At 44.5% G+C, this 27,071-nt stretch overlaps 1 protein-coding gene across 1 annotated transcript in view; it reads left to right on the top strand.

Moving 5' to 3' along the window:
* The window catches only part of dlg5a (discs, large homolog 5a), a 123,741-nt gene that overhangs the window by 57,045 nt on the left and 39,625 nt on the right, over positions 1–27,071 (top strand). Inside the window, exons 5-16 of the mRNA XM_083775285.1 lie at positions 1,593–1,776; positions 5,896–6,012; positions 6,360–6,502; positions 7,857–7,935; positions 8,094–8,324; positions 10,092–10,322; positions 15,589–15,773; positions 16,211–16,336; positions 17,991–18,123; positions 21,506–21,633; positions 21,913–22,091; positions 23,837–23,940. Of these exons, the coding sequence (XP_083631411.1) occupies positions 1,593–1,776; positions 5,896–6,012; positions 6,360–6,502; positions 7,857–7,935; positions 8,094–8,324; positions 10,092–10,322; positions 15,589–15,773; positions 16,211–16,336; positions 17,991–18,123; positions 21,506–21,633; positions 21,913–22,091; positions 23,837–23,940 (1,840 nt within the window). The remainder of the gene's footprint in view (positions 1–1,592; positions 1,777–5,895; positions 6,013–6,359; positions 6,503–7,856; positions 7,936–8,093; positions 8,325–10,091; positions 10,323–15,588; positions 15,774–16,210; positions 16,337–17,990; positions 18,124–21,505; positions 21,634–21,912; positions 22,092–23,836; positions 23,941–27,071) is intronic.

The raw sequence follows: 27,071 nt of genomic DNA, 5'->3' as shown, positions 1-27,071 counted from the left end.
GGAGGCCTGCGTAGCCAACTGACCCCGGGTCTTGAGATCAGAAGCGGCTCTGATATAAGCGCTCTGAATTCTTCTGGGGTCTGACGGATGTCATCAGAAATTACCCCGTGCGGGGAAAACCTTTGTGCGTTTTGAAAGATCTCTTCGCCGGCCTCTTGTTGCAAATCCACACCCAGGGCAAGCGTGACGCGTCTTCTTGGCGCGGACTCCTCTTCATGCAACGCTTAAGTACATAAAGAAAATGTTTTATTTATTTATTTTTTAGAATTGAACATTGCCCTAAAATAAAATAAAAGTAAATTGATGCTTACCGGCCGTTAATAACTCGTCGGCAATTTCTCCATCCCCCATATTCAACGAAGCCTTGGAGATCCCCCCGGGAGCGTGTGATATCTGGCGAGTGTTTGAACCAAAATATATTCCTGATACACGGAGTCTGGATCCAAAGCTTCTTCAAACTTGTCACGAACTGCCCGATAAGTGTGAGATAAGGGGAGGCAGGAGTTAATGAAAGTTAAAACGATATTTCTTCTTTCGTTCAAAACACCGATTAAAACTATAAGGTCTTCCTCATCCACCACAGAACAGGCCACAACAGCCGTCACAATGTCACGCTTCAAAGCTCCAAACTGAACGTCTATAATGAGTTTCTGAAAAGCTATATCCTCGGCCGGCGACGGAAAGACGTTCTCATCCCTTATGAGCATATTCATGGTTCATAGTTCGGCGCAGAATTTAAAAAAATATTTTCTTCACCTCACAAACTCGCGGCCCTCGGAACAAGTGCCATGCGTAGACCCCTGGGTCTTATATCCACCACACACCCACCCGTGAAACAATACCCGCACTCATCATTAGCATTCACTAAATCAATGCGTTGAGAGGAGCAACGTACGGGTGATCAACCCTTTTTTTTGTTTTAGAATTTAGAATTTAGAATTCAAACTTAACCCGTCACGGCCTAACATGTTTTGTCACACACACACACACACACACACACACACACACACACACACACACACACACACACACACACACACACACACACACACACACACACACACACACACACACACACACGCGCACACACACACACACACACACGCACACGCGCGCGCGCGCACGCACACACACGCACACACACAGGCCAGCCCCGGCTGGGCCAGCGTCCCCCACCATTCACCATCTAGCACGCATGGTAGATCAGAGGGGGGCCCCACACACCCCCACCCACCGCACCAAACACCCTCTGTCTCTCCCTTTCTCACTGGCAAACTCACCGGGTGCTCATTCTCACGTTCTCACGATTAGATCGACGACAACAACATCCCACCATTCATACACTCCAGATGCTCATGGGATTAAGGTCATTAGACAACAATCAATTAACACGCTTTTAGGATTAAAAAAATTAAAATTTTAATTATGCAATTTTTTTTTAATTTTATTAATTTATGCATAAATTTAGAACAATAGACCTGTCACCTCAATTACACGCTTAAGCGTGAGGGATAGTACCCTTTATTATCTCTAATGGGCCTCCGGGTGGTTTCAATGGGCTAACTGTGACCTCTCTCTCTCCCCCCATGCAGCATGCTGCACAGTCGCGTGCTCAGCGAGCAGTCTCCGCTCAAGGAGGAGCTGGAGGCAGCGAGGAGGGACAACGCTCAGCTGCTCCTGCAGCAGAACCTCCTGCAGCAGAGCTGCCAGGAGCTGCAGCGCCTCCACAGCGAGGAGCAGAAGGAGGTGCAGGACCTGCGGCTGCAGCAACAACAGGTGCAGCAACCACGACGACCATAGCCTCGGAAACCCAGACGTTTTTATTTCCAGGGAGAAAAAAAAAAGTCTGGGACCGAGTCCACTTCAATTCGGCATAGAGTTAAATTGACGCGTACACGTACACGTACACGTACACGTACACGTACACACACCTCTCTCTCTCTCTGTCGCTCTAATTAATTAGTCTCATGTCGCGCAGCTGCGTCTAGATTCTGCCGGGAGCTGCCTATGCCATAGAAAGCATAGATGGACCCCAGGCTACGGCGACCACATCCACACTTAGTTGTTCATTATGTAAAAAGAAAAAGAAAAGACGAAAAAAATATACTACTAAAATGTCGTAGTTAAGAGTAGACTAAAAGGTTAGGAGGGGACTGTGGACAAGAGATCCAGCAGGACTGAGTCATTTTGTGCTTGCCAGTCTACAAGCTCACCACGCTTGGCTATTTCCGGACAACACTACAGCTACACTACACAGAACTAAGACAGTCATTGTCATTGTATGCTTCCGAAAATAGCCAAACAAACGACAAGTTCACACGGCGCTATTTTCAGCACACAGCTAATTATAAATAGCATTGCAACGCCATCAAGGCCTGCCAAAATAAAGACCTATGATATGCCGTCAGCTAAAACATTTCAGATGAAAGCCTATTATACAGGTCGTATAATCTGATTGGTTGAAACAGCCTTCTAGCCGTGGTTCAAACGAGCACTACTCCACACCTAATCAAAACAAATAATTCAGCTGCTCTGTTCTCCCGGAGCGCAGCAAACTCGGTGGCTAGGCTAGCTAGTTTCTTGGGACATTTGTGGTTGTAGTGACTACATCTGTCATTAAAAAAATATGTTTTTTCAGCGATTTTCTTAGTTTTAAGTGTAACTGTATAATTCTGCGTTGCTTTCGGCGTGCATTAATGACGTTAAACCACCCCCTCTTGTGTAATATAGCTTAATTAACACTGACCGACCACTACCAATGACTAGTCTCTCCCAGTGTGTGCAGCAGTGGACTGCCATCATGATGGGTCATCTCACACCACCCCCAACACACACACACACACACACACACTGTGTCACGCTCTGCATTGGAGCCTGCGTGGATGTTGCCCTGGGGTCAACCCCAGCTCCATCACTGCTCCAACACGCCTTTTACATTGGCAAGGGAGCTCCGTAAACCCAGAGTAATCTAGTAAGAGAGTAATGACACTCCCTTTGACTCTCATTGTAAGCGGAAGTGCTCATTCTATCTCAATGGAATAGTTCCAGCCATAGGAGCAAGTTTGGAACTATCGCCTATAGGTACCCGCTTTGCAGCGAGATCAAAGTGTGTCACCACTCTCTTACTAGATTACTCTGCGTAAACCACACACTGAATTCCTCCTCGTCTGTCCATTGGCCACCCCCCCCCCCCCCCCCGTTCCCCCCCCCCCCCAACGAAGCGACACACTTTGAGCTTGTACATCTGGTCTTTTCGAACAGCCAACGCCGCAAAAAAACATCTAAAATGCCTCGCATGCTTTCCTGATTTCAACGGGTTACGTTAAAAGTAACCGTATTGGACATACAAGGTTTCCACCCGACAGCAACCATGTGTAAACGTTTCAGAAAAACCAGAAGGTCAGTTCAATACGCAGTGCGTAAACCAACACAACACATACTGTAGTGTAGGGTACTACGCTGCACATCATCAGGACGGATCATTGGCTGTGAGCACAGGTCAGCTGTGCAACGACGTCATTGTGAGCGAGGCTGAGTGCATCCTCAATGACATTACAATGTCTGTGTAGCCCTCTGTGCCCCCACCCACGCACGCACGCACATGCACACACACACACACACACACACACACACACACACACACACACACACACACACACACACACACATTTACCTGTGTTTTTAAATGATCATGTAGAATACTATATACCTATCTACCTAGTACCTACCTACCTACCTATATACCTATCTACCTAGTACCTACCTACCTACCTATATACCTATCTACCTAGTACCTACCTACCTACCTACCTACCTATATACCTATCTATCTACCTACCTACCTACCTATCTACTGTACCTACCTACCTACCTACCTACCTTTATTGATTCCCATGGGGAAATTTGGAGTGTCATCATATTGTGAAATTGTGTTTCACACAATGTGTGTTGGCATATGCTGGAGCAAGGGTGATGGAAAGTGCCCTGTGGTGTGTGTGCGTGAGTGCGTGCGTGTAAGAGAGTATGCTGCAGCTAGTAAGGGTGCCTGGGAATGCACTCTGAGTGGGTGCATTCATGGGTGTGTGTCAGTGGTGATGGAATAAGCCAAACGCAGTGTACCCCCTGACACACACACGCAGTGTACCCCCTGACACACACACACACACGCAATGTACCCCCTGACACACACACACGCAGTGTACCCCCTGACACACACACACGCAGTGTACCCCCTGACACACACACGCAGTGTACCCCCTGACACACACACACGCAGTGTACCCCCTGACACACACACGCAGTGTACCCCCTGACACACACAGACACATGCACATGCACATATACTCCCCTGGGGTGCTCGATACGGTGTATATTTGTAATGTGTTTTGTTTTGATTGATTGAAAAATGTATTTCACAGTATGTATAATGGGTACATTTCAAACGAATTTACAAGTCAATACAATAACTGTTACTGTGGACGTCACCATGATTAAGCATTTACAACAGGGTCCACCATTTTCAATTCATCAGAAGTTTTCATGACTGTTTTCTATACCTTGACCCGCAGAATGAGCTAATCTGGCATAATGACATGTACCTTTACTTGCTGAGACTACTAGTGCCACTTACTGGCCATATTTGGTACTGCTGGTTGTAAATGCAAATGCCTTCATATTGCGGACTGAAGGAACACTGCTATGGCTATTATTGGTGGTATTAAAATGATTTAAAGCTAGCTAGCAGTTATCCAATCAACATCGTAGACTTTGTGTTAGGCGTGAGGCCACTGGCCAGCTCTGTTTGAAAATAAATCTGGCATCCCATTTCATCCCTGTGTCATCCCTATGTTTAAGGGGAAAAAAACACTTTAAAGGTTCCATTTTTTATATTGTCTCTGTCTGGGTAGCAGATCAACAAGTCCCAAATCCCAACTTTCAAACTTGCATGTGGATCTGCTACTTTCGATAATTGGTGTTTCCTGGGTTACCCTCTGACAGGTGATTATAATTGGTGTTTCCTGGGTTACCCTCTGACAGGTGATTATAATTGGTGTTTCCTGCGTTACCCTCTGACAGGTGATTATAATTGGTGTTTCCTGGGTTACCCTCTGACAGGTGATTATAATTGGTGTTTCCTGGGTTACCCTCTGACAGGTGATTATAATTGGTGTTTCCTGCGTTACCCTCTGACAGGTGATTATAATTGGTGTTTCCTGGGTTACCCTCTGACAGGTGATTATAATTGGTGTTTCCTGGGTTACCCTCTGACAGGTGATTATAATTGGTGTTTCCTGGGTTACCCTCTGACAGGTGATTATAATTGGTGTTTCCTGCGTTACCCTCTGACAGGTGATTATAATTGGTGTTTCCTGGGTTACCCTCTGACAGGTGATTATAATTGGTGTTTCCTGGGTTACCCTCTGACAGGTGATTATAATTGGTGTTTCCTGGGTTACCCTCTGACAGGTGATTATAATTGGTGTTTCCTGGGTTACCCTCTGACAGGTGATTATAATTGGTGTTTCCTGGGTTACCCTCTGACAGGTGATTATAATTGGTGTTTCCTGGGTTACCCTCTGACAGGTGATTATAATTGGTGTTTCCTGGGTTACCCTCTGACAGGTGATTATAATTGGTGTTTCCTGGGTTACCCTCTGACAGGTGATTATAATTGGTGTTTCCTGGGTTACCCTCTGACAGGTGATTATAATTGGTGTTTCCTGGGTTACCCTCTGACAGGTGATTATAATTGGTGTTTCCTGGGTTACCCTCTGACAGGTGATTATAATTGGTGTTTCCTGGGTTACCCTCTGACAGGTGATTATAATTGGTGTTTCCTGGGTTACCCTCTGACAGGTGATTATAATTGGTGTTTCCTGGGTTACCCTCTGACAGGTGATGAGGCAGCAGGGTTCCTCCGAGGTGCTGAACAACCTGTACGACACGGCCATGGACAAGCTGGAGGTGGTGAAGAAGGACTACGACGTGCTCAGCAAGCGCTACAGCCAGAAGGTGAAGGTCGCCCTCTTCTACCCTTAAATAGAGCCATTGGAGCCTTGGCTTGAATTCATGGCAATTCTTATTTTTTTTGTCGCATTCCTAAGCCAATAATTTGATGACCGGATCATAGAGTCTCCATTGAGTCTCCTACCGGCAACTAGTGTTAATCCTGTGGTGACTGTGTGACTGTGTTGACTGTGGTGACTGTGTGTTGACTGTGTTGACTGTGGTGACTGTGTGACTGTGGTGACGGTGACTGTGGTGACTGGGGTGACTGTGTGTGTGACTGTGACTGTGTGTTGACTGTGTGTTGACTGTGAGTTGACTGTGAGTTGACTGTGGGTTGTGTCATTGCGCAGGTGGCTACGCACAACACAGACCTGAGCCGCCTGGAGCAGGCGGACGAGGACAACCGGCGGCTGCAGATGCAGCTGGACTCGCTGCTCAAGCAGCGAGACTCGGCCCTCCACTACCAGCAGCAGTACAACACCTCCCTGAGGAGGTGAGTATCTATATCCACTACAACACCTCCCTGAGGAGGTGAGTATCTATACCCACTACAACACCTCCCTGAGGAGGTGAGTATCTATACCCACTACAACACCTCCCTGAGGAGGTGAGTATCTATACCCACTACAACACCTCCCTGAGGAGGTGAGTATCTATACCCACTACAACACCTCCCTGAGGAGGTGAGTATCTATATCCACTACCAGCAGCAGCACAACACCTCCCTGAGGAGGTGAGTACCGGCCGAACGTAGCACGTGAAAGGAACAAGTTATTCCGACCAGTTCCTTTCCCCTCCATCAGGCGGGTGACCAGGGGGAGGCAGTTTAGACACCAGGATTACTGCATGTTTTTTTGTGAGAGTACCTACCCTAGGGGACACGGGGAGAACATGCAAACTCCACACAGAAAAGCCCTTTCGCCAACCCCACCTCGTGTATGGGCACTGATGGCGCGGAGGAGAGAACACGCCCCCAGCGCCCACAGCGTCCCGAGCGGGAATCGAACCCAGGCACTTCCTGCTGTGAGGCGACGGCACTACCAACTGTGCCACCGTGCCCCTTACATTTTTAGGATTTTAAAAGTCAACCGATTAAGACCTAAGGCCAATTCAACAAATGCCTTCTAAATCGGTAGTTGTCACACTTTCAAGATTTTTGTAAAAATGTAAAAAAAAAAAAAAAAAGCTAACGACACGGATTCCCTGTTTTAATGGATTAACAGTCCAATTCCTCACTAGTTCCCTTTAACAATTCCTATATATTAAAAAGAATATATATAATTGTGGCAAATCAAATTCAATCAATGCACAGTAAATTATAGGGATGGGCCGATATCGATATCCGATATAATTAATTGCCGTTATGGCCGATAACCGATGTCGATATGATCTCATTCTGTATTAAAAAACTATAATGTGTCTATTCTGAAGAATCCATGTAACAGCGTATCTGCACTGCAGGCTTAGGCAAGTCAGATTTAACTTTAATACCTTTTATATTTAATATTGTGAGCTTGTAGATCTGTTCAAGCTGTTACTTTGGGCTTGTTTATCAGTAAAGACAGACCGATGAATCGGACCGATTAATTAATCTGTGTGATTGATTAATCAAACCGATGCCGATTAATCTAAAAACAACTAAAATTGTCCGATACCGATGTGTTTGCTGAATAATCTCCCATCACTAGTAAATTACATAATTATTTTTATAGGGACCCCCTGGGTTACTTGAGGGGGTTCCAAATGGACCCTTACTGGTTTGTGTCTCAGTGTACCTTTTATGCAAATGCACCCTTTACCTTACGGTCTTTTTTTTTACTTTGAGTTCCTTTCCTTCCTCTCCCCAGGTTCGACTCTGTGCAGCAGGAGCTAAACAAGTCTTCGGCCCAGAACAAGGAGCTGCAGAGAGAGATGGAACGCCTCCAGGTAGCCTACAGTATTATCTACCATACTTTGTCCCTGTACTCGTCCCTGTCCCTGTCCTTGTCCCTGTCCCTGTCTTCGTCCCTATCGGGAAGGAAAAAAAGCGTTATCGGTACATCTCTACTTTTACTCACACGATGCTGCCATCCCTACACCTCCAGGCGGAGGTGACGCGCCACAAGAACTTCCAGCTGAAGGCGGCCAAGGACTGCGAGCAGTACAAGGAGGAGAGAGACTCGGTGTTCAACGAGTACCGACTCATCATGAGCGAGAGGGACCAGGTGATCAAGGAGCTGGACAAGCTGCAGACGGAGCTGGAGGCGGCCGAGGCCCGGCTGAAGAACACGTCTGAGAAGGGGATGGCCAGTGAAGAGATGGAGGCACTGCGACAGGTAGGAAACACAGAACACCTCCTCTGAGAAGGGGATGGCCAGTGAGGAGATGGAGGCACTGCGACAGGTAGGAAACACAGAACACCTCCTCTGAGAAGGTGGTGGCCAGCGAGGAGATGGAGGCACTGCGGCAGGTAGGAAACACAGAACACCTCCTCTGAGAAGGGGATGGCCAGCGAGGAGATGGAGGCACTGTGACAGGTAGGAAACACAGAACACCTCCTCTGAGAAGGGGATGGCCAGCGAGGAGATGGAGGCACTGCGACAGGTAGGCAACAAAGAACACCTCCTCTGAGAAGGTGGTGGCCAGCGAGGAGATGGAGGCACTGCGGCAGGTAGGAAACCACGGAGCTACGTCATGACAAAACTCAAATAATAGCTGATCTGCGTCTCCACAGCTTGTCGTGGGTTGCGACCTTATAGCGCTGTTTCTCAAAGAGTGGGTCGGAACCCATTTGTGGGTAACAGACCAATTGTTATGGGCCACAACTCGAGTGAAAATCCATTTTCTTTTCCTACATAAAAAATATTTCATATTTAAGCATTGTCTCAATTATTCAGGTGCGACACTATTGGTAACTTAAAGTAATCGATAAATAAAAAATTACATAAACAAACTTATAATAAATATTTTACAGACACACAGAGACACACTTTCGGTGCATATTAATGACCTTTTCGCCACAGGGCAGCAACAACATAACGGGATCCATTTTCATCCTCCATAAAATCTGTCCGTCTCTGTCAACTCCAAATGTCCCCTCTGGGACAAACGTCCCCTCTGGGACAGACGCTGTCTGGAACTTCTGACAGCTCTGTCAGTTCTTCAGCAGTGAGAAATAAGCAGCCGGGTCTATGAAAACAATCCCAAAAAAAGCCACTATAGGCCACATGAGGACTTTAAACGTGTACGTAGGCTATTTGAAAATTGCCGATCTACAAGCTACAAGCAAAAACGTATTGGAAAAAAGTGACAAATGTGAAATATTTTTGAAACATTTTAACATCACAATTCTGGTACGGGGTTCCCTGACACACAATATTTTCAGAGGGTTAGGTACCAATACATTAATTTGGGGGGCTTACTTGACATGAAGATCCACGGGTGTAAGTAAACACGATTTAGGAACCAGCCCCAAAATAAGCAACTACACTTACACTGGAAACAAGCCCCCCAAAAAACACAACCCGCAACTACCAATATTTACAAGAGACTATAGAAAAACAAGACCAAAGTCGCTTATAATAAGCAGGCATGGTAACACAGTTCATCAGCTCCTGAATCAGCCTGTGATTGAAGCTGATGTGTTTTCACTCAGTAGATCACAGGACGTTCTGATCCAGTCAAACAGACGCACAAAAATAGACTTGCTCATAATAGCTTCCCCCCCCCCCCCCCCCCCCCCCCAAAAAAAATGTTTTTTGAAGAGCACATCAACATGTCCTGTAGCTGTCATTGGCATCTTCAGGTCGGGATGCCAATTTTATCAGGAGAGAGAAACAAGTGAAATTGGAAGTGATGACACAAAGACATGAGCAGACAACATTTTATAATGATTTTTGTCTTTGGCTATTCAAAAATAGCAGTCGTACAAGCTCGCAGCGTGTCACTTCGTGCCACACTGCAAGCTTGTACAACTGCTATTTTTTTACTTGTATTTTTTTTTTTCATCTTGAAAGTGAGAAGAACTACTAATACTACTCATTAGGTCTTAATGGGTATACATTTCGGTACTGATAAAGCATTCAATCGAATCCCGCTTGCAGGAGTTGAACTCGTCGCTGGTGGACCGAGACCGGGCCATCTGCGAGAGGAACGAGCTGCTGGAGAAGTACTGCCACGAGGTGAAGGACAAGGCGGAGGCCCAGAAGGAGCTGAGCCAGGCCCACAAGGACATGGAGACCCTCCGCCAGGAGAGAGACGTGGCCCGCAAGGAGAGGACCGAGGCCATCGTACAGAGGGACCAGCTGCTCCGAGAGTACTACCAGGCCAGACAGGTACCCCCACCACCACCACCAGCACCACCAACACCACGAAAACACTACCCACAAGTAAAAGTATCAATACTGCAATTCAGAAATGCTCTCCAGAAGTCCAGAATTAAAAGTTTACTTGAGTAAAAGTACAAAAGTATTGGTATCCAAAGTGCTTAACAGGCTTTAGAAGGCGTTTTTAGAATCGGCCTTAGGCCTAAATGGGTTTTAAAGTACTAAAAGTAGAAAGTGTCCCATTTTACAAGTTTTCAAATGTATAAAATGTATAAAAAAAAACTACAAAGTAACTAGTAACTAAAGTTTTCAAATAGTTGTGGAGTATAATATTTTCCTCTACTACCTTCTGAAAAACAGTAATCGACAAACATTTTTCGTCATAGTTTTTTAGTTACTTAACACTGCCACCAGCACCATGCTGGGGTGTCAGTCGTTAACACAAGTGGCGTTTTTCTTTTCTTTTTGGGAGGCGAGGTTTCTGCCTTTATTGATAATGAAGAGATAGTGAAGAGTAGAGTCGGGGAGTGACATGCAGCAACTGTCTCTCCATCGGGCTCAGGAATCGAACCCGGGGCTCAGATATCACAGCTTACAGTATGTCACCACAACCAATAGAAAATCTCTTCCCCAGTCCAAGACCTTTTAGATGTGACACAGCAATAAGTCAGTGTTTAGACACATAATAAAGAGCTTAGTGGATCCGGTAAGCTGTCAGTCGCTGGATTACAACGAGCGCATCGTCCCTAACAGCAGGCTCCTCACACCTCCTAACCAGCCCACTCACTATAGATGGCTAGATGTCTCACAGAGGTTTTGCAACTTGCAACATTGCATAATTATCTTCATTTCGTGTGTTGTGAGGCAGCGGTGGCCTAAGGGTTAGAGGAGCGCCCTTGTTGCCGAAAGTTTGCCGGTTCGATTCCCCGGACGGGCAGGAAACAACTGGGTGGGGAAGTGATTGTCATCACTCACCCAACACCGCTGAAGTGCCCTTGAGCAAGGCACTGAACCCCCAACTGCTCCCCCTGGAGCTGCTTAGTGGCCAACAGTATAATACTGTGGTTATGACAAAACTCAAATAATAGCTGATCTGCGCCTCCACAGCTTGTCGTGGGTTGCCACGCTATTTTAGAAACCTTATAGCGCTGTTTCTCAAAGAGTGGGTCGGTGAAAATCCATTTTCTTTTCCTACATAAAAAATATTTCATATTTAAGCATTGTCTCAATTATTAAATAATAAATGTTTCAATGTTAACCCATTTAGACCTGTTGCCAGTTTCAACCTATACGTTGTTATACCTTTCAATCCGGGAGCTACCGCTGTGTCTCATTAGTTGTTGCTATACATGTAGCAACATCATTATTATTTAAGTTTTTGAATAAGAATTTGAAGGTTTTCAGAAATCTGGTTAATGGTAATGTTTTGTAATAACTACAAAGTAACTAGTAACTAAGGTTTACAGTAATTGTCTTTGAAAAGTAGTGGAATAGTAAAAGTATTGAAAATTGGAAATACTCCAGTGAAATAAACATATCTCAAAATTGTTACTTTTAAGTAAATGTATTGCAACAGAAGGTCGCAGTTAACTATGGAATCGTGCATTTCCCATCAGTATGTCCCTGATGTCATCAATATTGGCCAGCAACTCTTTATCTGACCTCAAACCCTTAGATCTCCATATATGGAGCTGACTGAGATTCCTTATATTGATCCTTCTCCATCCACCCTTCCTCTTCGATGTCTTCATTTTGACTGATACCTGTCCATTTAACCTCTAGACAGGCCTGGCCCAAAGTTATTAGTGTAGCCGGGCCCAAAACTAGAGTTGTCAACAGGCCCGTAAAATTAGATCTTACCCCCCATGCCAAAGCGCCAGCGCTCGCCCAGCAGTCTGCTGTCACCCAGGCGGATGCGTGCACACGACCTCGCCCTTTAGGGTTGCTTCTCGCCCTCTTGTGTCTTACTGGTTTAGTTACTTTACAACACTACTTACAGGCCATGCAATTATTACTTGCGCAAGCAGAGCGCGCAAGTAATATTTTCGCCCGGTCTCCTTCGTCGTGACAGCTGTTCCGCCATTCGAGGCTTACGCAGAAAAACATCAAATCTGTGCCTGTGTTGCTGGACCAATGATGAAGAAATGACCATATTTCTTACGTCATCATTTAGAGCTAGTCATACGTATACTATATACATAATCAGTAAAAAATAAAATAGCAAATTGTGCCTGATCTGCTGGGACCACGTATGTGTATGACTAGCTCTAAATGATGACGTAAGAAATATGGTCATTTCGTCATCATTGGTCCAGCAACACAGGCACAGATTTGATGTTTTTCTGCGTAAGCCTCAAATGGCGGAACAGCTGTCACGGTTTTTGGCGCAAAGTAACCACAGTATACCGCTAATCAACTTACAACTACACACTTTATACATTATAGAGTATAGAGTATATATGTATACATATATAGTAAATGCCTATATACTATATATATTTCTTACGTCATCATTTAGAGCTAGTCATACGTATACTATATACATAATCAGTAACAAATAAAATAGCAAATTGTGCCTGATCTGCTGGGACCAGAGTACGTGGTGTGTATGTGTATGACTAGCTCTAAATGATGACGTAAGAAATATGGTCATTTCGTCATCATTGGTCCAGCAACACAGGCACAGATTTTATGTTTTTCTGCGTAAGCCTCAAATGGCGGAACAGCTGTCACGGTTTTTGGCGCAAAGTAACCACAGTATACCGCTAATCAACTTACAACTACACACTTTATACAGTATAGAGTATAGAGTATATATGTATACATTACATATATAGTATATGCCTATATACTATATATATTTCTTACGTCATCATTTAGAGCTAGTCATACGTATACTATATACATAATCAGTAAAAAATAAAATAGCAAATTGTGCCTGATCTGCTGGGACCAGAGTATGTGGTGTGTATGTGTATGACTAGCTCTTAATAATGACGTAAGAAATATGGTCATTTGTGGTCATTTGGTCCAGCAACACAGGCACAGATTTGATGTTTTTCTGCGTAAGCCTCAAATGGCGGAACAGCTGTCACGGTTTTTGGCGCAAAGTAACCACAGTATACCGCTAATCAACTTACAACTAACTACACACTTTATACAGTATAGAGTATAGAGTATATATGTATACGTATATAGTATATGCCTATATACTATATATATACTATATATATTTCTTACGTCATCATTTAGAGCTAGTTATACGTATACTATATACATAATCAGTAAAAAATAAAATAGCAAATTGTGCCTGATCTGCTGGGACCAGAGTACGTGGTGTGTATGTGTATGACTAGCTCTTAATGATGACGTAAGAAATATGGTCATTTGTGGTCATTTGGTCCAGCAACACAGGCACAGATTTGATGTTTTTCTGCGTAAGCCTCAAATGGCGGAACAGCTGTCACGGTTTTTGGCGCAAAGTAACCACAGTATACCGCTAATCAACTTACAACTACACACTTTATACAGTATAGAGTATAGAGTATATATGTATACGTATATAGTATATGCCTATATACTATATATATACAGGGCTGCACATAAGTGGTGCGCAGGTGCGCATGCGCGGTAAAAATTAAAAATGCGCTGTCAATCAAGCGCCGGGAAGCGCTTCTGCGTACCAACAGCTGGGGCCGCCCAGAATGATTATTATGGCCAGAATACTAGAAAATGTTGTGGCGAGAGCATTTCCCACCGACTGCCACTCAAAGTGGCTACTGGCCCAATCACAGCGCGTCCTTACTCATAAGGGGGAGGATCCATGCTTCTTTCTGAGTGCTAGGAGCCTGGGAGGAGGCGGAGGGCGGTTGACAGGAAAACCTTACACAAATAGTTTCGTCTTCTCTTCTCCGTTTCAGATAGCAAACTACTGTAGTCCCCGGTGTAAAAGGTCATGCTTTGGATGCTTTGCACTCTTCCCATTTGCCGCTGTGCTTGTGTTTGTTTTCCGGCTGTTGGAGCAGCATGGTTGCTCGTGTGCGATGCCGTCTCAAAACCCGAATCCGAGGCAGAAACCATATTAGCGTCTCTCACAGCCTAGGCACCGGCCACCGACTTTTTACGGGTACTAAGGTTTTAGTTCCGACATAGTGGAGTGGGAAGAGTTTAAAGCATTGCGGACTGGCACTGCTGCTGCCCAACATGAACACCGTGTCTCGACATACTGTCCCTTATTATCGTAAAGTCGGGTAGTGTACACTGTTTATTTTTTTCACCGAGGAGCCATGTGTGTGTGTCTGACTGTCTGACTACGTACGTCGCCTCATCTAAAAACAAAAGGGAACTAGGGAAGCCTGATGTATGATTCGCCGTACGATGTGTCGCATGTTAAAAAAATAGCTGATCTGCAAGCTCACAACGTGTCGCAACACGTTGTGAGCTAGTAGATTGGTTATTTAAATACAAAATAATACAAAATCTAAATATTGCTTTGATGCTCATATCATATTATCCTTAAGTTGTTAACTTGTTTTTATTATAATATGCATTCCATAGGGCTGGACCACACATGGACCTAGATTTTAGCAAATTTATATATTTTTAATAATGGGATGAATCTACAACAAGAGCCATTCTAGGGCTAAATCTAGAGTTGCAATACCCTCCATTGACTCCCCACTCATCCAATAAATATTGTTTTGCTATAAGTTATTCATCCCTCTTTTATCCATCCGGCGAGACGGGTCGCCGCATTTTAGGAGCACCAAGCAACTCCTCCAGGTGCTCTTCTGAGTACTAGACCAAAAAAGTTGTGTGCAGCCCTGTATATATACTATATATATATATATATATTTTTTTTTTTAAGATATTTTTTTGCGGCTTACGCCTTTATTGATTTTTTAAGGGATAGAAAGTAGGCTGACAGGAAACGGGAGAGAGATGGGGGGATGACATGCGGTAAAGGCCGTGTCGGGTCCGGGAGTCGAACCCGCGGCACACCGCGACTGGATCACCAGTCCGGTGCCCAGACCGTTACGCTACGGCCTGGGCCAACATTAATCATTTCAAACGTTCCTTCACAGAGATACTGAGATTTGACAGTTTACAGCAGTCGAAAGGACTTGCGCGCTCTGCTTGTGCACTAGTTGGCCATTTATGGCCTACTAGTGTGCAACAAGCAAGTATGCACTCGACATAGTGCAGTTCTAGTTTGTTTCAGTGGTTATTTGTTTCAGATCTCACTTATTCTCGCTTGAATCCATGCGTGCTCTAGAAACAGGACTCGGCCACGCTGGACATGGAGCGTACCAACAAGGAGATGGAGGCGCTGAGGAAGCAGTACGAGGCCATGTCTCAGGAGCTGAAGGAGGCCACGCAGGAGGCCGAGGTGGCCAAGTGTCGACGGGACTGGGCCTTCCAGGAGAGGGACAAGATCGTGGCCGAGAGGGAGAGCATACGGTCAGTCAATGTAACAATGTCATTCGGTGCCGTGGATGACGAAGTTAACACTTCAGGACGTCTTTATAATTACACCCATAGGAAGGCCCATGACGCAACACCTTGCTCAGCGCTACGCTACCGGACATGTTCACTTTCTTGTTTAGGGGCGACAAAACTTGCTATTCTCTCTAAATCTACGGCGCTCTCCATGTTTTCGATTAGAACGCTGACGTTCTGTCCTAATTTCTGACTTAACTAAGCGTCTCGTTTTGGAATATTAACGCTTCTAAAGAGAGACCGGCCCTATTAGCGTGAGGTACTAATGGAACATTATACCTCCCGATTTTGGGGGCAAATGGAAGGCCAGGGTATAAAAAGTGTTAATTACAGGGGTGCCCTGAGCCAAAATAGTGAGAACCGCTGGCTTTAATACGCCCCTCCCCCCCGTCACCCAGGACCCTGTGTGATAACCTACGGAGGGAACGGGACCGGGCGGTCAGCAACCTAGCCGAGGCCCTCCGCAACCTGGACGACATGAGGAAGCAGAAGAACGACTCGTCGCGGGAGCTCAAGGAGCTGAAGTGAGTCGTCTGACCCAAATTCTGAAGCAAAGGTTAAAGCTCCATTCGTTTTGATGGATGTGGATCGTGTTAAGATTGGTACTATGATCTATCAGTAAATCCTCCCCTATTTGTGTGAGGTAGATGCCCGAACCACTCTCCTTTGTGTGTCCCAGTGCTTTGTCTTGGTAAGCTGTTCAGCATGTGTGTGACGGCGTAAGCTGTGCTATGTTGCCTTTGTGGACGTTGTGGGAGCTCCCAGTATGCCCAAGATTAAAAGTGTAATCCCCAAAAGGTTTATTTTTTATTTAATTTTTTGCTTTTAAGAATTGCACATAAGTACACTGTTTCTATCTCTTCTCACACCGCCCTCCATGAGTTCACTTGTTATGTAAGGTTTCAGAGCGCCATCTGCTGTACATAATGTGTAATGGCTGCCCACAGTGACTTGGAGAGTGTAAGATTGTTTTAATGTCAGAAACACCCTCAAGGCTCAGCTCCGCAGTGCACCATGCATCTAAGTGACAGAAAGGCATTGTACGTGTTGTATTTTTAGTTCAAGTATAAATCTTAGTGTCCAAATTCACCGCCAGCGAGTGTATTTATTCCAGTCGACGAGGACAAAGAGTGTAGGAAGACTTGCACGCCACAAATAAAAACCTATGTGGACTATAAAGAAGCTGATGTATGGGGGTTTTGCCCTAAAACCAAGTCTCATGGGTGTTGTTTTTGTTGTCTCAGTCATCCACTTAGTGTATGTTTGGCCGATCTACAATCTACAAGCATGTAAATGTGCTACTTTTTAGAAAACTATTCGGTATAGGTTCTGGCAAAATGTAATTTTCTTTAGAGAAATCTTCCCTGGCACAAACATTCTTTCATTGTTCAGATAGGGGTCTGCGATAGCGTCTGTCAATCACAGGGCCCTGAGCGCAGACCCTTTTTGGTTTCTGCAAAACGACCAGCCAGCACTTGAGGCCACACGGCTCTGCAGAAGACACACGACAGGGGTGTTTTACCAGGCTAGGTCCACGGCAGTGTTGTTTTTGGCAGCAAATTATTTGATTTTAGTTTTAGTCATAGTCTCTTGAATAGTTTTCATTTAGTTTTAGTCACATTTAATCACCTGGAATGCTTTAATGTCAGCCTCACATTTAGTCTACTAAATCTAGTGATTTAGTCGACTAAAATGTATTTAGGCGGGCCTTGATGCCGCCGAAATGACAGTTTTTACATTTGCTGAAAAGAGCAGATCTGCTCTTTTCAGCATGGAACCAAGTGTAAAATGACGTATCCTGGATCTCTCCACTAGTCCCCTCCTAACATTTTAGTCTAGTTTTTATTTGTTGATGAAATTGTCAATATATTTAGTCTTAGTTTTTATTTAGTTTCCATTTAGTTTTTCATCAGTGGAAAAAGGTAGTCAACGTTTTTCATTTTAGTTTTAGTCGACAAAATCAACACTGGTCCATGGCCTATATATATATATATATATATATATATATATATATCAATTTGGGGCTTCCTTGACGTGGAAAGAGTTTGAGAATCACTGACCTATTGCTATTGTGTATGGGTCTGTATTCAAGAATTCACTCAATCACCCAATAAAAAAATGACCTACTCTGAATATATTGAGTAATAACTGAGTGACGTTCCTGTTGTTCCCATGCAGGGAGAGGGTGGAGAGCCAGATGGACAAGGAGGCTCGGTTCTGTCAGCTGATGGCCCACAGCTCTCACGACTCGGCCATCGACACCGACTCCCTGGAGTGGGAGACGGAGGTGGTGGAGTTTGAGAAGGACAGGGTAAGGTGGAGGTGTTTGAGAAGGACAGGGTAAGGTGGAGGTGTTTGAGAAGGACAGGGTAAGGTGGAGGTGTTTGAGAAGGACAGGGTTAGGTGGAGGTGTTTGAGAAGGACGGGGTAAGGTGGAGGTGTTTGAGAAGGACAGGGTAAGGTGGAGGTGTTTGAGAAGGACAGGGTAAGGTGGAGGTGTTTGAGAAGGACAAGGTAAGGTGGAGGTGTTTGAGAAGGACAGGGTAAGGTGGAGGTGTTTGAGAAGGACGGGGTAAGGTGGAGGTGTTTGAGAAGGACGGGGTAAGGTGGAGGTGTTTGAGAAGGACGGGGTAAGGTGGAGGTGTTTGAGAAGGACAGCTGGTAAGGTGGAGGTGGTAAGGTGGGCCATACAGACGAAATCAAATGTCTTTGAACAAATGGACAAATCACTTGAGCCATATCTCGATATTTTCCAAAAGCCCAGACGAGACTCAGATTATCACTGTCAATGAAGCAATATTAGATGGATACCTTTATTATCCCGCAGGGGGAAATCAATATTACACGACTCACGAGAGGGTGTGCTTTACCGTGATTATTGGCACGACAGTGATGCGGTCAGGAACGAGGCGCATCTGACGATATTCATATTGATTCATCATGATTCATATTGTTTGGCATTTCACTCTAGTGTTATCTCTGTTATCCTGGAATTAAAAACATCAGGTCCCTGTTTATTCAGACGCCAGAAAACGTTCCCAAACTCGATCCTCCCTCTTTTACCCCAGCTGAAGTGCACATCTCCCCCACTCCGCTCTCCTCTCCCCCGGGTCACGAGCGAAACCCTCCGGGCATTTTTTTAAATAGCGGCTCTGTATGTAATGTTAATGTTGATTTAGCAAGAGCATACCGTATTTATGGAAAGAAATACAATTGTATATATCCAGCACATCGTAAAAGCAATTAAAACAGCTTGTGTTTACGTGTGGGTTTCCGGACATTCATTCCCAAGTCTCCCGGGGAAGGGAGCCCCTATCGCGGCGCTGTCTGTCTGTCACCCTCCTCGGCTGCCTAGCCTAGTGCCTATATCGTGGCAGTAGGAGGCCGCTCCTCCACCACCACCCGGGCCCTCACCGTTTACAGCATCATCACATTTAAAGTTTGCTTTTAATTAGCAGATGTGAAACTTGGCCAACTAGTAGGCATACTTTTATTACTTAATAAATAATCAATATCAACAGGTGTGTGTGTGTGTGTGTGTGTGTGTGTGTGTGTGTGTGTGTGTGTGTGTGTGTGTGTGTGTGTGTGTGTGTGTGTGTGTGTGTGTGTGTGTGTGTGAGATATCGTTTACTTAACATTAACAATAATAGTTAATAGGCCTGTCAAAAAAAATCGATTCGAGTTAGAATCGCGATTCTAATGCCGTCCGATTCAGAATCGATTCTCATTTTCCAAAAATCTTTTTTTTTTTTCTTGCACAAATGTACCTGTGCATGCAATGCATTATGGCCTGGGTTTCTGCATAGTGCATTTACTACCAGCTAAGGCGCTAAGCTAAGCCTGCCAATTGTATTTATTGTACTGGTTCAAATTTGTGCAGGCTAAATAAATGAGACATGTTCTTACTCTTGGATTTAACCTTTGTGTGTTTAAATCATTCAGTTGATAAAACCTTTACAATTATACAAGCTTGTTACTAAATGTACTCTGCTTTCATGCCAGAAGACTGGAGTAGATCATGCTAAAATTCTATTTAATTGTTTTTAATAAAAAAAAAAAAAACTGCTTTAGAATCGGAAAAAAATCTTTTTTGAATCGAGAATCGGAAAAATCGAAAAGATCGTTTTTGAATCGAAACGTCACCCCAATAATCGGAAATCGAATCGAATCGTGGGACACCTAAAGATTCGCAGCCCTAATAGTTAATAGGGCCATTATATACGGTCTCCATATAGGGGGGCATCCTTTTGTCCGACAACTCATAGGCCCGGTTTAGGTGTCTGCCCCGGGGGAGGTTAGGGTTAGGGTGAGGGAGGAGGTAGGTTGTCGTTCGGACCAATGCTCCGTCGGATGAAAGTACTGCACTCCTCCATATACCGTATATGGCATATATATACGGGCCATTATATATCTCTCACACACACACACACACACACACACACGGGGGGGGATTGTGGTCTATCTATCTATAAATATAGGCTATCTACTGTCTTTCAACTTTTGCTTTGAGGTTCATCGATAGGCCTACATGAACACAATAAATCAATTGAAATGATTCCCTCAAAAAAATCTTATCTATAATTATGCGATTGGTTCATCAATACATGAATGCGATAAACCAATACAAATTATTACCTCAAAAAAATATTATCTATGCGATTGGTTTATCTATTCAGAACGCAGCAAACCAATCACAAAACACGGGCAACACATTGCATAAATAGAGGGGGTACATACAACTGATATAAAGGCTATTAATTATTTTTTAAAGGTATGATTGACGGTGCCCAAGTTTCAACATACATGCAGCTACCGACACACACGCACACACACGCACACACACACACACACACACACACACACACACACACACACACACACACGATGGATGTGCACACGGGCTGCTCCTCCCCTCTTCCCGGGGAAAGTTTGGGGGAAAAGGCAGCGGGTGCTCTGATTGGCTAGAAGCAGCTTCTAGAAGCTGAAGCCAGAATCCAGCTTTTAAAAGCTGCTTCAAAGTTATGTTTTGAGGATAAAAAAATCACGCAAAAAAAAAAAAGCTGTTCATTCCAAGCTTCAAAAGGAAAAAGCTTTGCATAGAGATAACATGGGACCACGAAGCTAAAGCAGAAGCTAGCTTCGTAGGTGTGAACGAGGCATTATAGATCTTTAACTCTTGAGAGTGTAAAATGAAACATCTGCATTATTTAATTTACAAGAAGTCTACACAATTTGAGAATGTAGAAGCATCAATACAGCATGGAATTGTGGACAAAAATCCTTTCCAACCACATATTCAAAGTTTTGGGTCCGAGAGGCTAAGGGCTGTATTTTGCGTGTCTTAAGTACCAGGTCTTATTCCCTAACTTGAGTAAACTAAAGACCTGGATCAATGCTCTTTGGACACTCAGAATAGCCAAATGGCATTGATCACGCCTCCAGGTCTTTAGTTTACTCAAGTTAGGGAATAAGACCTGGTACTTAAGACACGCAAAATACAGCAATATACAGTATCTCATCACATGGTGGTCATTGTGGCTCAAATGCAGAATACATAATGGGCCTTGATATGGAAAGGGTTGAAAACCACAGCTATAACATGTTCCCCAGCTCTACTTGCAGTGCATTATGTTAGTGGCAGTATAATGTTTTCCAATGAAAGTATTAATTGTTTTTCATTTTAACCATTGCAGGAAGACATGGATTTGAAGGCGCTTGGGTTTGATATCGCAGAAGGGGTAAATGATCCATATTTACCAGGAGACTGTGGGATATTTGTGACGAGAGTGGATAAAGGAAGTATCGCGGACGGAAGGTTAAGGTGAGACATGCCATGACCAGGGCTGTGTCATTGTGGATTATTTGTCATGCAAATAAACGATTTTCACTTTAAAACCCCATTTGGTGCATTATGCTATGCTTTAGCCATTGAAAAATAGCAGATCTACAAGCTCAGAGTTTGTAGGTCTGCTATTTTTTTTAAATCGAAGAACTACTGACATAGAAACATAGCTTTTTCAGAAAACTGTCAGGATGTAGAAGACATTTTTTGAATCTGATCTCAGGTCAAAATGGGCTTCCTTCCTTTTTTTCTCTTCAGAGTGAACGATTGGCTGTTGAAGGTCAACGACGTGGATCTGACCAATAAGGACAGGAAGCAGGCGGTGAAGGCGGTGCTTAGCGGCAGTGCCGGCCCCATCAACATGGTGGTGCGAAGGAGGAAGTCGCTGGGCGGAAGGATGGTCACGCCGGTGCACGTCAGCCTCACGGGTCACAAAGGTACTGAGAAACACCTCCCTGTCAGCCTAATGGCTCACAAAGGTATTCAGGACACCCTCCCTGTCAGCCTCACAATGGGTCACAAAGGTATTCAGGACACCCCTGTTAGCCTCATGGGTCAGCGTGATTTTCAAACGTTCACTTTTCCACCATCGTATGTATTGGTGGCTCAGGAGGTGGAGCGCTCGTCTTGGAAAGCGACAGAGACAGAGTTACGCAAACTCTGTTCACTTCATGGGGCCAGTCCAATGGCGGCTCTTCTACATATAGACTTCTAAATTGAATGGGGACAACTGAAAGTATTGTATGGGGACAATCGGAAGTTTACGGAACGCATTGGAGTTTATGGGCTCGCGCGAGCAGTGATGGGCAAGCTACTTGGAAAATGTAGTAAGCTACACTACCAGTTACTCTCTATTAAATATAGCTCAACTACACAGAAGCTATTCCCGGGGAATTGTAGCAAGCTACACTATAAGCTACATGGCAAAAGTAGCTAGCTACATGGACACTACTTTTTGGTTTAAATCAATATCATGAGTTCTCTCTATAGACAATATGGTATATGTATGCAAAATACATTTAAATAATCAAATTCATGAATTAATGTTCATATGATCATTTAACCAAAATAATAATAAGTGGTTCTCAACTTTTTCAGGCTGTGACCCCCCAAAATAATCATATTTGACTTTTCTTTTCCCCACCCCAAAAATATTGTTAATGCAGTGAAATAGCATCTATTAGTTAGCTGTTGAAAAAAACAAGTGCACTGACTTGTAACATGTAATGTTTACGGTAGTTCATTTTTTTTTAAATTATTATTATTATTTTTACAAAATTATTGCCACAGCCTCTATAGCCATTTGCGTACCAGCTGAGAGACAGGGATTTAGAGAATGCTGACAGGCACTCAAATGAGATGTTAACGTCCTGTCAGTAGACTTAATTCTTTGAATTAATTAATACTTACTTTTGCCTTCCCTTTCCTACAAATATTATGCCAGGTTCTCATCTCCAATGAGTAAGAAATTGACATGCACTGCCCAATTTAGCAGCTTAACGGTGTGAATGCAGAGATTGTGGTCCTCCACATGTTATTTTATTTGTTGTAAGGAAGCTATAGTTAACATGACATGAGTCATGTCATGCAAGCTGTCACACAGGAGGGGTCTCTGGGGCTGATTGATACTGTCTGATGACTCCGTCACGCGGCGAAAACAGGCGGGACTAGCAGACCTGCAGGCTGACGACGCGGCGAATCCGCTGACATATGAATGGGGTCATACATCAACCTCATAGCAGCACACAGAGGTAGGATGACACTCCATTACTAAAGTTCAACATGACAGAGTGATGGGACACGTCACAGTACAATAACACTAAATGTCGTGTACGGTAGGGTGTCGAGGCATAACGTCACGCTAAATTACTTTTAAGACATATTAACGACGTAGCACTAAATGTCACTAAACTTGGGTATAAATAACACTGAAGGACTCGTAGGACAGACGGTATAAGGTGAAATTAGTACATGTCGTCTCTGTCAGGTGGACACCTCATATGCCCAAAACGGTAACTTTAAAATTAAAAAATGGCAAAAGCATCAAAAGTAGCAGATTTTTGTGCCACTATGGAGAGATGTCACTTCAATGCAACCTGGCTTTCTTCTGCGCTCTTCACTGATTTGTTTTGTTTGTTTGTCGTCTCCTCTCTCGTCTCGTCTTGTGTTGTGTGGCGAGCAGACAGCGGCATCGGTCTGGAGAGTGGAGTGTTTGTGACGGCCGTGGTCCAGGGCAGCCCGGCGGCCAGGGAGGGTTCTCTGACCGTAGGAGACAGGCTGATAGCTGTGAGTCCACCGTCATCGCTCCTTCACAACATACTGTACACCACTGTTTACCAAGCAGCAGCGGGTCGGGGACCCATTTGTGGGTCGCGGACAATTATTTCAAAATATTTTTTAAATAAAATATATTTACATTTTTGTATATTTTTTGTGGAATGTAGCGCCCAGGATTACATTAGACAATTGGCACTGGGTAAAAAAAAAGAAAAGAAAAAAAAAATTGTGGGATAAAAAAAAAGCTGATCTACAAGCTTGTACAAGTGCTTGTAGGTGGCAGCTAATGGGAATAGGAATGAATAAAAGACTAAAGTTCAAACGGTGTTGCAGCTTTGCAGGGCTGTAGGTGGAGCTGTCGTCACACACACACACACACACACACACACACACACACACACACACACACACACACACACAGCTGCCACAATGTGCCTGCTGTATGCTTCAAACTCAGGGAATGTAAGCAGGGGAGGTGACAGGTGTCAGAAATGGAACCACGCATGAGACTTTCCTCGTTTGAAGAGTGTGTCCTTGACTCTTTATCGCCAGCACCAGCCTGCCAGCAGCAGCAGCATTCCTAATCCCTCGCTGGTTTCAACCTCAAGTGAATGCTTCTTAATGAAAGCTCTGGGCTTACTAGAGAGAACACCCGCTTCACCTTTTTAGCAGCTGGGCTGCTGCACCCCATTGGCCAGGAGAGCTCATGTTATTATCGTCTGTCGGGGGGGGAAACCTCATATGGTCCGAAACTGTTACTTTTCAGGATTCAAATAAAAAAACAGAAAGAGTAGCAGGTCGACTAAGCTTCGTCACGTTTCGAGCGTGAGGATCTCGCTACTTTTGTGTAACACTGTAGTGTGAGTAAGTGGGGCCGTACATTTTACGGAAAGAAAACCACAAAAAGATACAATATGGAGATAAGAGGATTCTGCCTGACGGCAATGATATGCCAGATGATAGCTCAGCTGCAACGGCGATTAGCCACGCTAAGAACAGACACCGCCTCAGGACAGATCTGGGGGAGGGTCACCTTATATCACACCCTAGTAGCTGTTAATCACAATACTGTATCGGGTTATGACATATTGTCGCTGTCGGGTGGAAACCTTGTATGTCCAAAACCGTTACTTTACAGAAAATGAAGAAAAAAAAATCACTCCCTCTGTATCACAGTATTGGACAGTATTAAGATGTTGATATTCATTTTGTATTCATCTTTACGGCCCCAAATCACACCTTAGAAAGCACTAGCGTCAGGCGCACGGTGGCACAGTTGGTAGTGCTGTCGCCTCACAGCTAGAAGGTCCTGGGTTCGATTCCCGCTCGGGGCGCTGTGGGTGCTGGCGGCGTGTTTCCTCCTCCGCGTCATCAGTGCCCATACCCGAAGGCGGGGTTGGCGAAAGGGCCTTTCTGTGTGGAGTTTGCATGTTCTCCCCGTGTCCCCTAGGGTAGGTACCCTCACAAAAACATGCAGTAATCCTGGTCTCTAAACTGCCTCCCCCTGGCCAGCCGGGACGCCTGATGGAGGGGAAAGGAACTGGTTGGAATAACGTGTTCCTTCCACGCGCTACGTCCAACCAGGGAAACTCCCCCCTGTCAGGTGTAAAGGAGCAACTTGGACACTCAAGCATGAAGGTAGCATGAGTTAAGTCCGTTGCTCTCCCTAGGTTGGCGGAGGGTGTGTAGAGCCCAGGATCACATCACAGGATGATTGACACAGGGGTGAAAAATGGGTTACAAAATCGTGGGACAAAAAATATAAATTAAAAAAGAAAGAAAGCACTAGTGTCTATTTCAATCATAAAGTGTTTTTTGACTAGTGGGGAGTCATATTTTGACAGCAGTAACTGCATGTCATAATTTCACCCCCCTCCCTATCTAATTATTGGACAGTATATATACTGTATATATTTTTACTTAGAAAAGCAAACTTGGCAACCCGATGTTTTCATATATCCAGTGGCTTGGAAAGCGCTAACGTGGCAACCTGGCCGAGTGGGCAAGCAAATCATATTTGTAACTTATAAGACACAGACAGCCAGACACACGACCGGAGTAGCATTAATTAATCACGGACGACACCCATTTGTGCAGGTAGAGAAAAAAAGAGACGAGGGATTAGCCTCTCTGTCTCTCTCTCTCTCTCTCTCTCTCTGTCTGTCATTCCAGAAAGGCATATTGGAAACATTCAGCACGTGCTTGATACAGACCGGGGGAGAGGGAGGGGGGCAGTTGATCAGCTCTGAGCAGAGCTGGAGGCAAGTTGCAGGAGGGACGCGGGGGGGCAGTTGATCAGCTCTGAGCAGAGCTGGAGGCAAGTTGCAGGAGGGACGAGAAATGGGGCTCGCTGCCTTGCTCATTGTGTAGCCCTCTGCATTCATGATTCATGCCGCTCACGGTGCTCAGACGAAGGGGTTTTTGCCTTGCCTCACTTATCCGAGTGACTCAAGTTAAAGACTCCTACTTGAATCGCACTCGCCACAAATGTAACTCTAGACTCGACTCTGACTCGCCCCTCAAAGACTCCAGACTCGATTCGGACTCGAGCTCCGAGACTCGTGGGCTTATTTTGTTGCCCTCGGCATTCATGCGATGGGTTTAAAAAGACTCCCATTGGCTTAGAGGTAGCCTAGAGACGAGGCAGCCAATCCTGTTTAGGTTGTCAATGTCAAAGCAAAAACATCAATGCTATACCAGCTGGTAAAAACGAGAGAGAAAGAGGGAGAGGGAGACAAGAGCTGAATGCACAACGATGACAATGATGAAGGTCTGATAAACCCTTGAAAAACTGTCGAAATATTGCAGATATAAGGTTTCTTCCCAGCAGTAGCGATATATTACCTTTCCTTCATTTGTATTTGACAGTGTGATGATGATGGTAATTCTGTATGTGGATTGCCAAGTGCGAGGGAGGCTCTTCAGTCTGAAAAAGTGCTGTCCTAGATTCAGCAGCGGAAGAAGTACTCGCATTTCTTGCTCGACTAAAAGTATCAATACCATGAATAAATACTTAAAGTAAAATTAAGGAATTAAAAATGTATTTGGCTAAAAGTACAAAAGTTTGGCACCAAATATACTTATAGTATAGTACCAAAAGTAGAAGTACGATCATGCAGAATATCCTATTTAGCAAGTTT

Source organism: Protomyctophum parallelum (assembly GCF_964188405.1).
Source record: "Protomyctophum parallelum genome assembly, chromosome: 10".
Lineage (NCBI taxonomy): Eukaryota > Metazoa > Chordata > Actinopteri > Myctophiformes > Myctophidae > Protomyctophum > Protomyctophum parallelum.
This window is presented reverse-complemented; position numbering and strand designations above follow the sequence as displayed.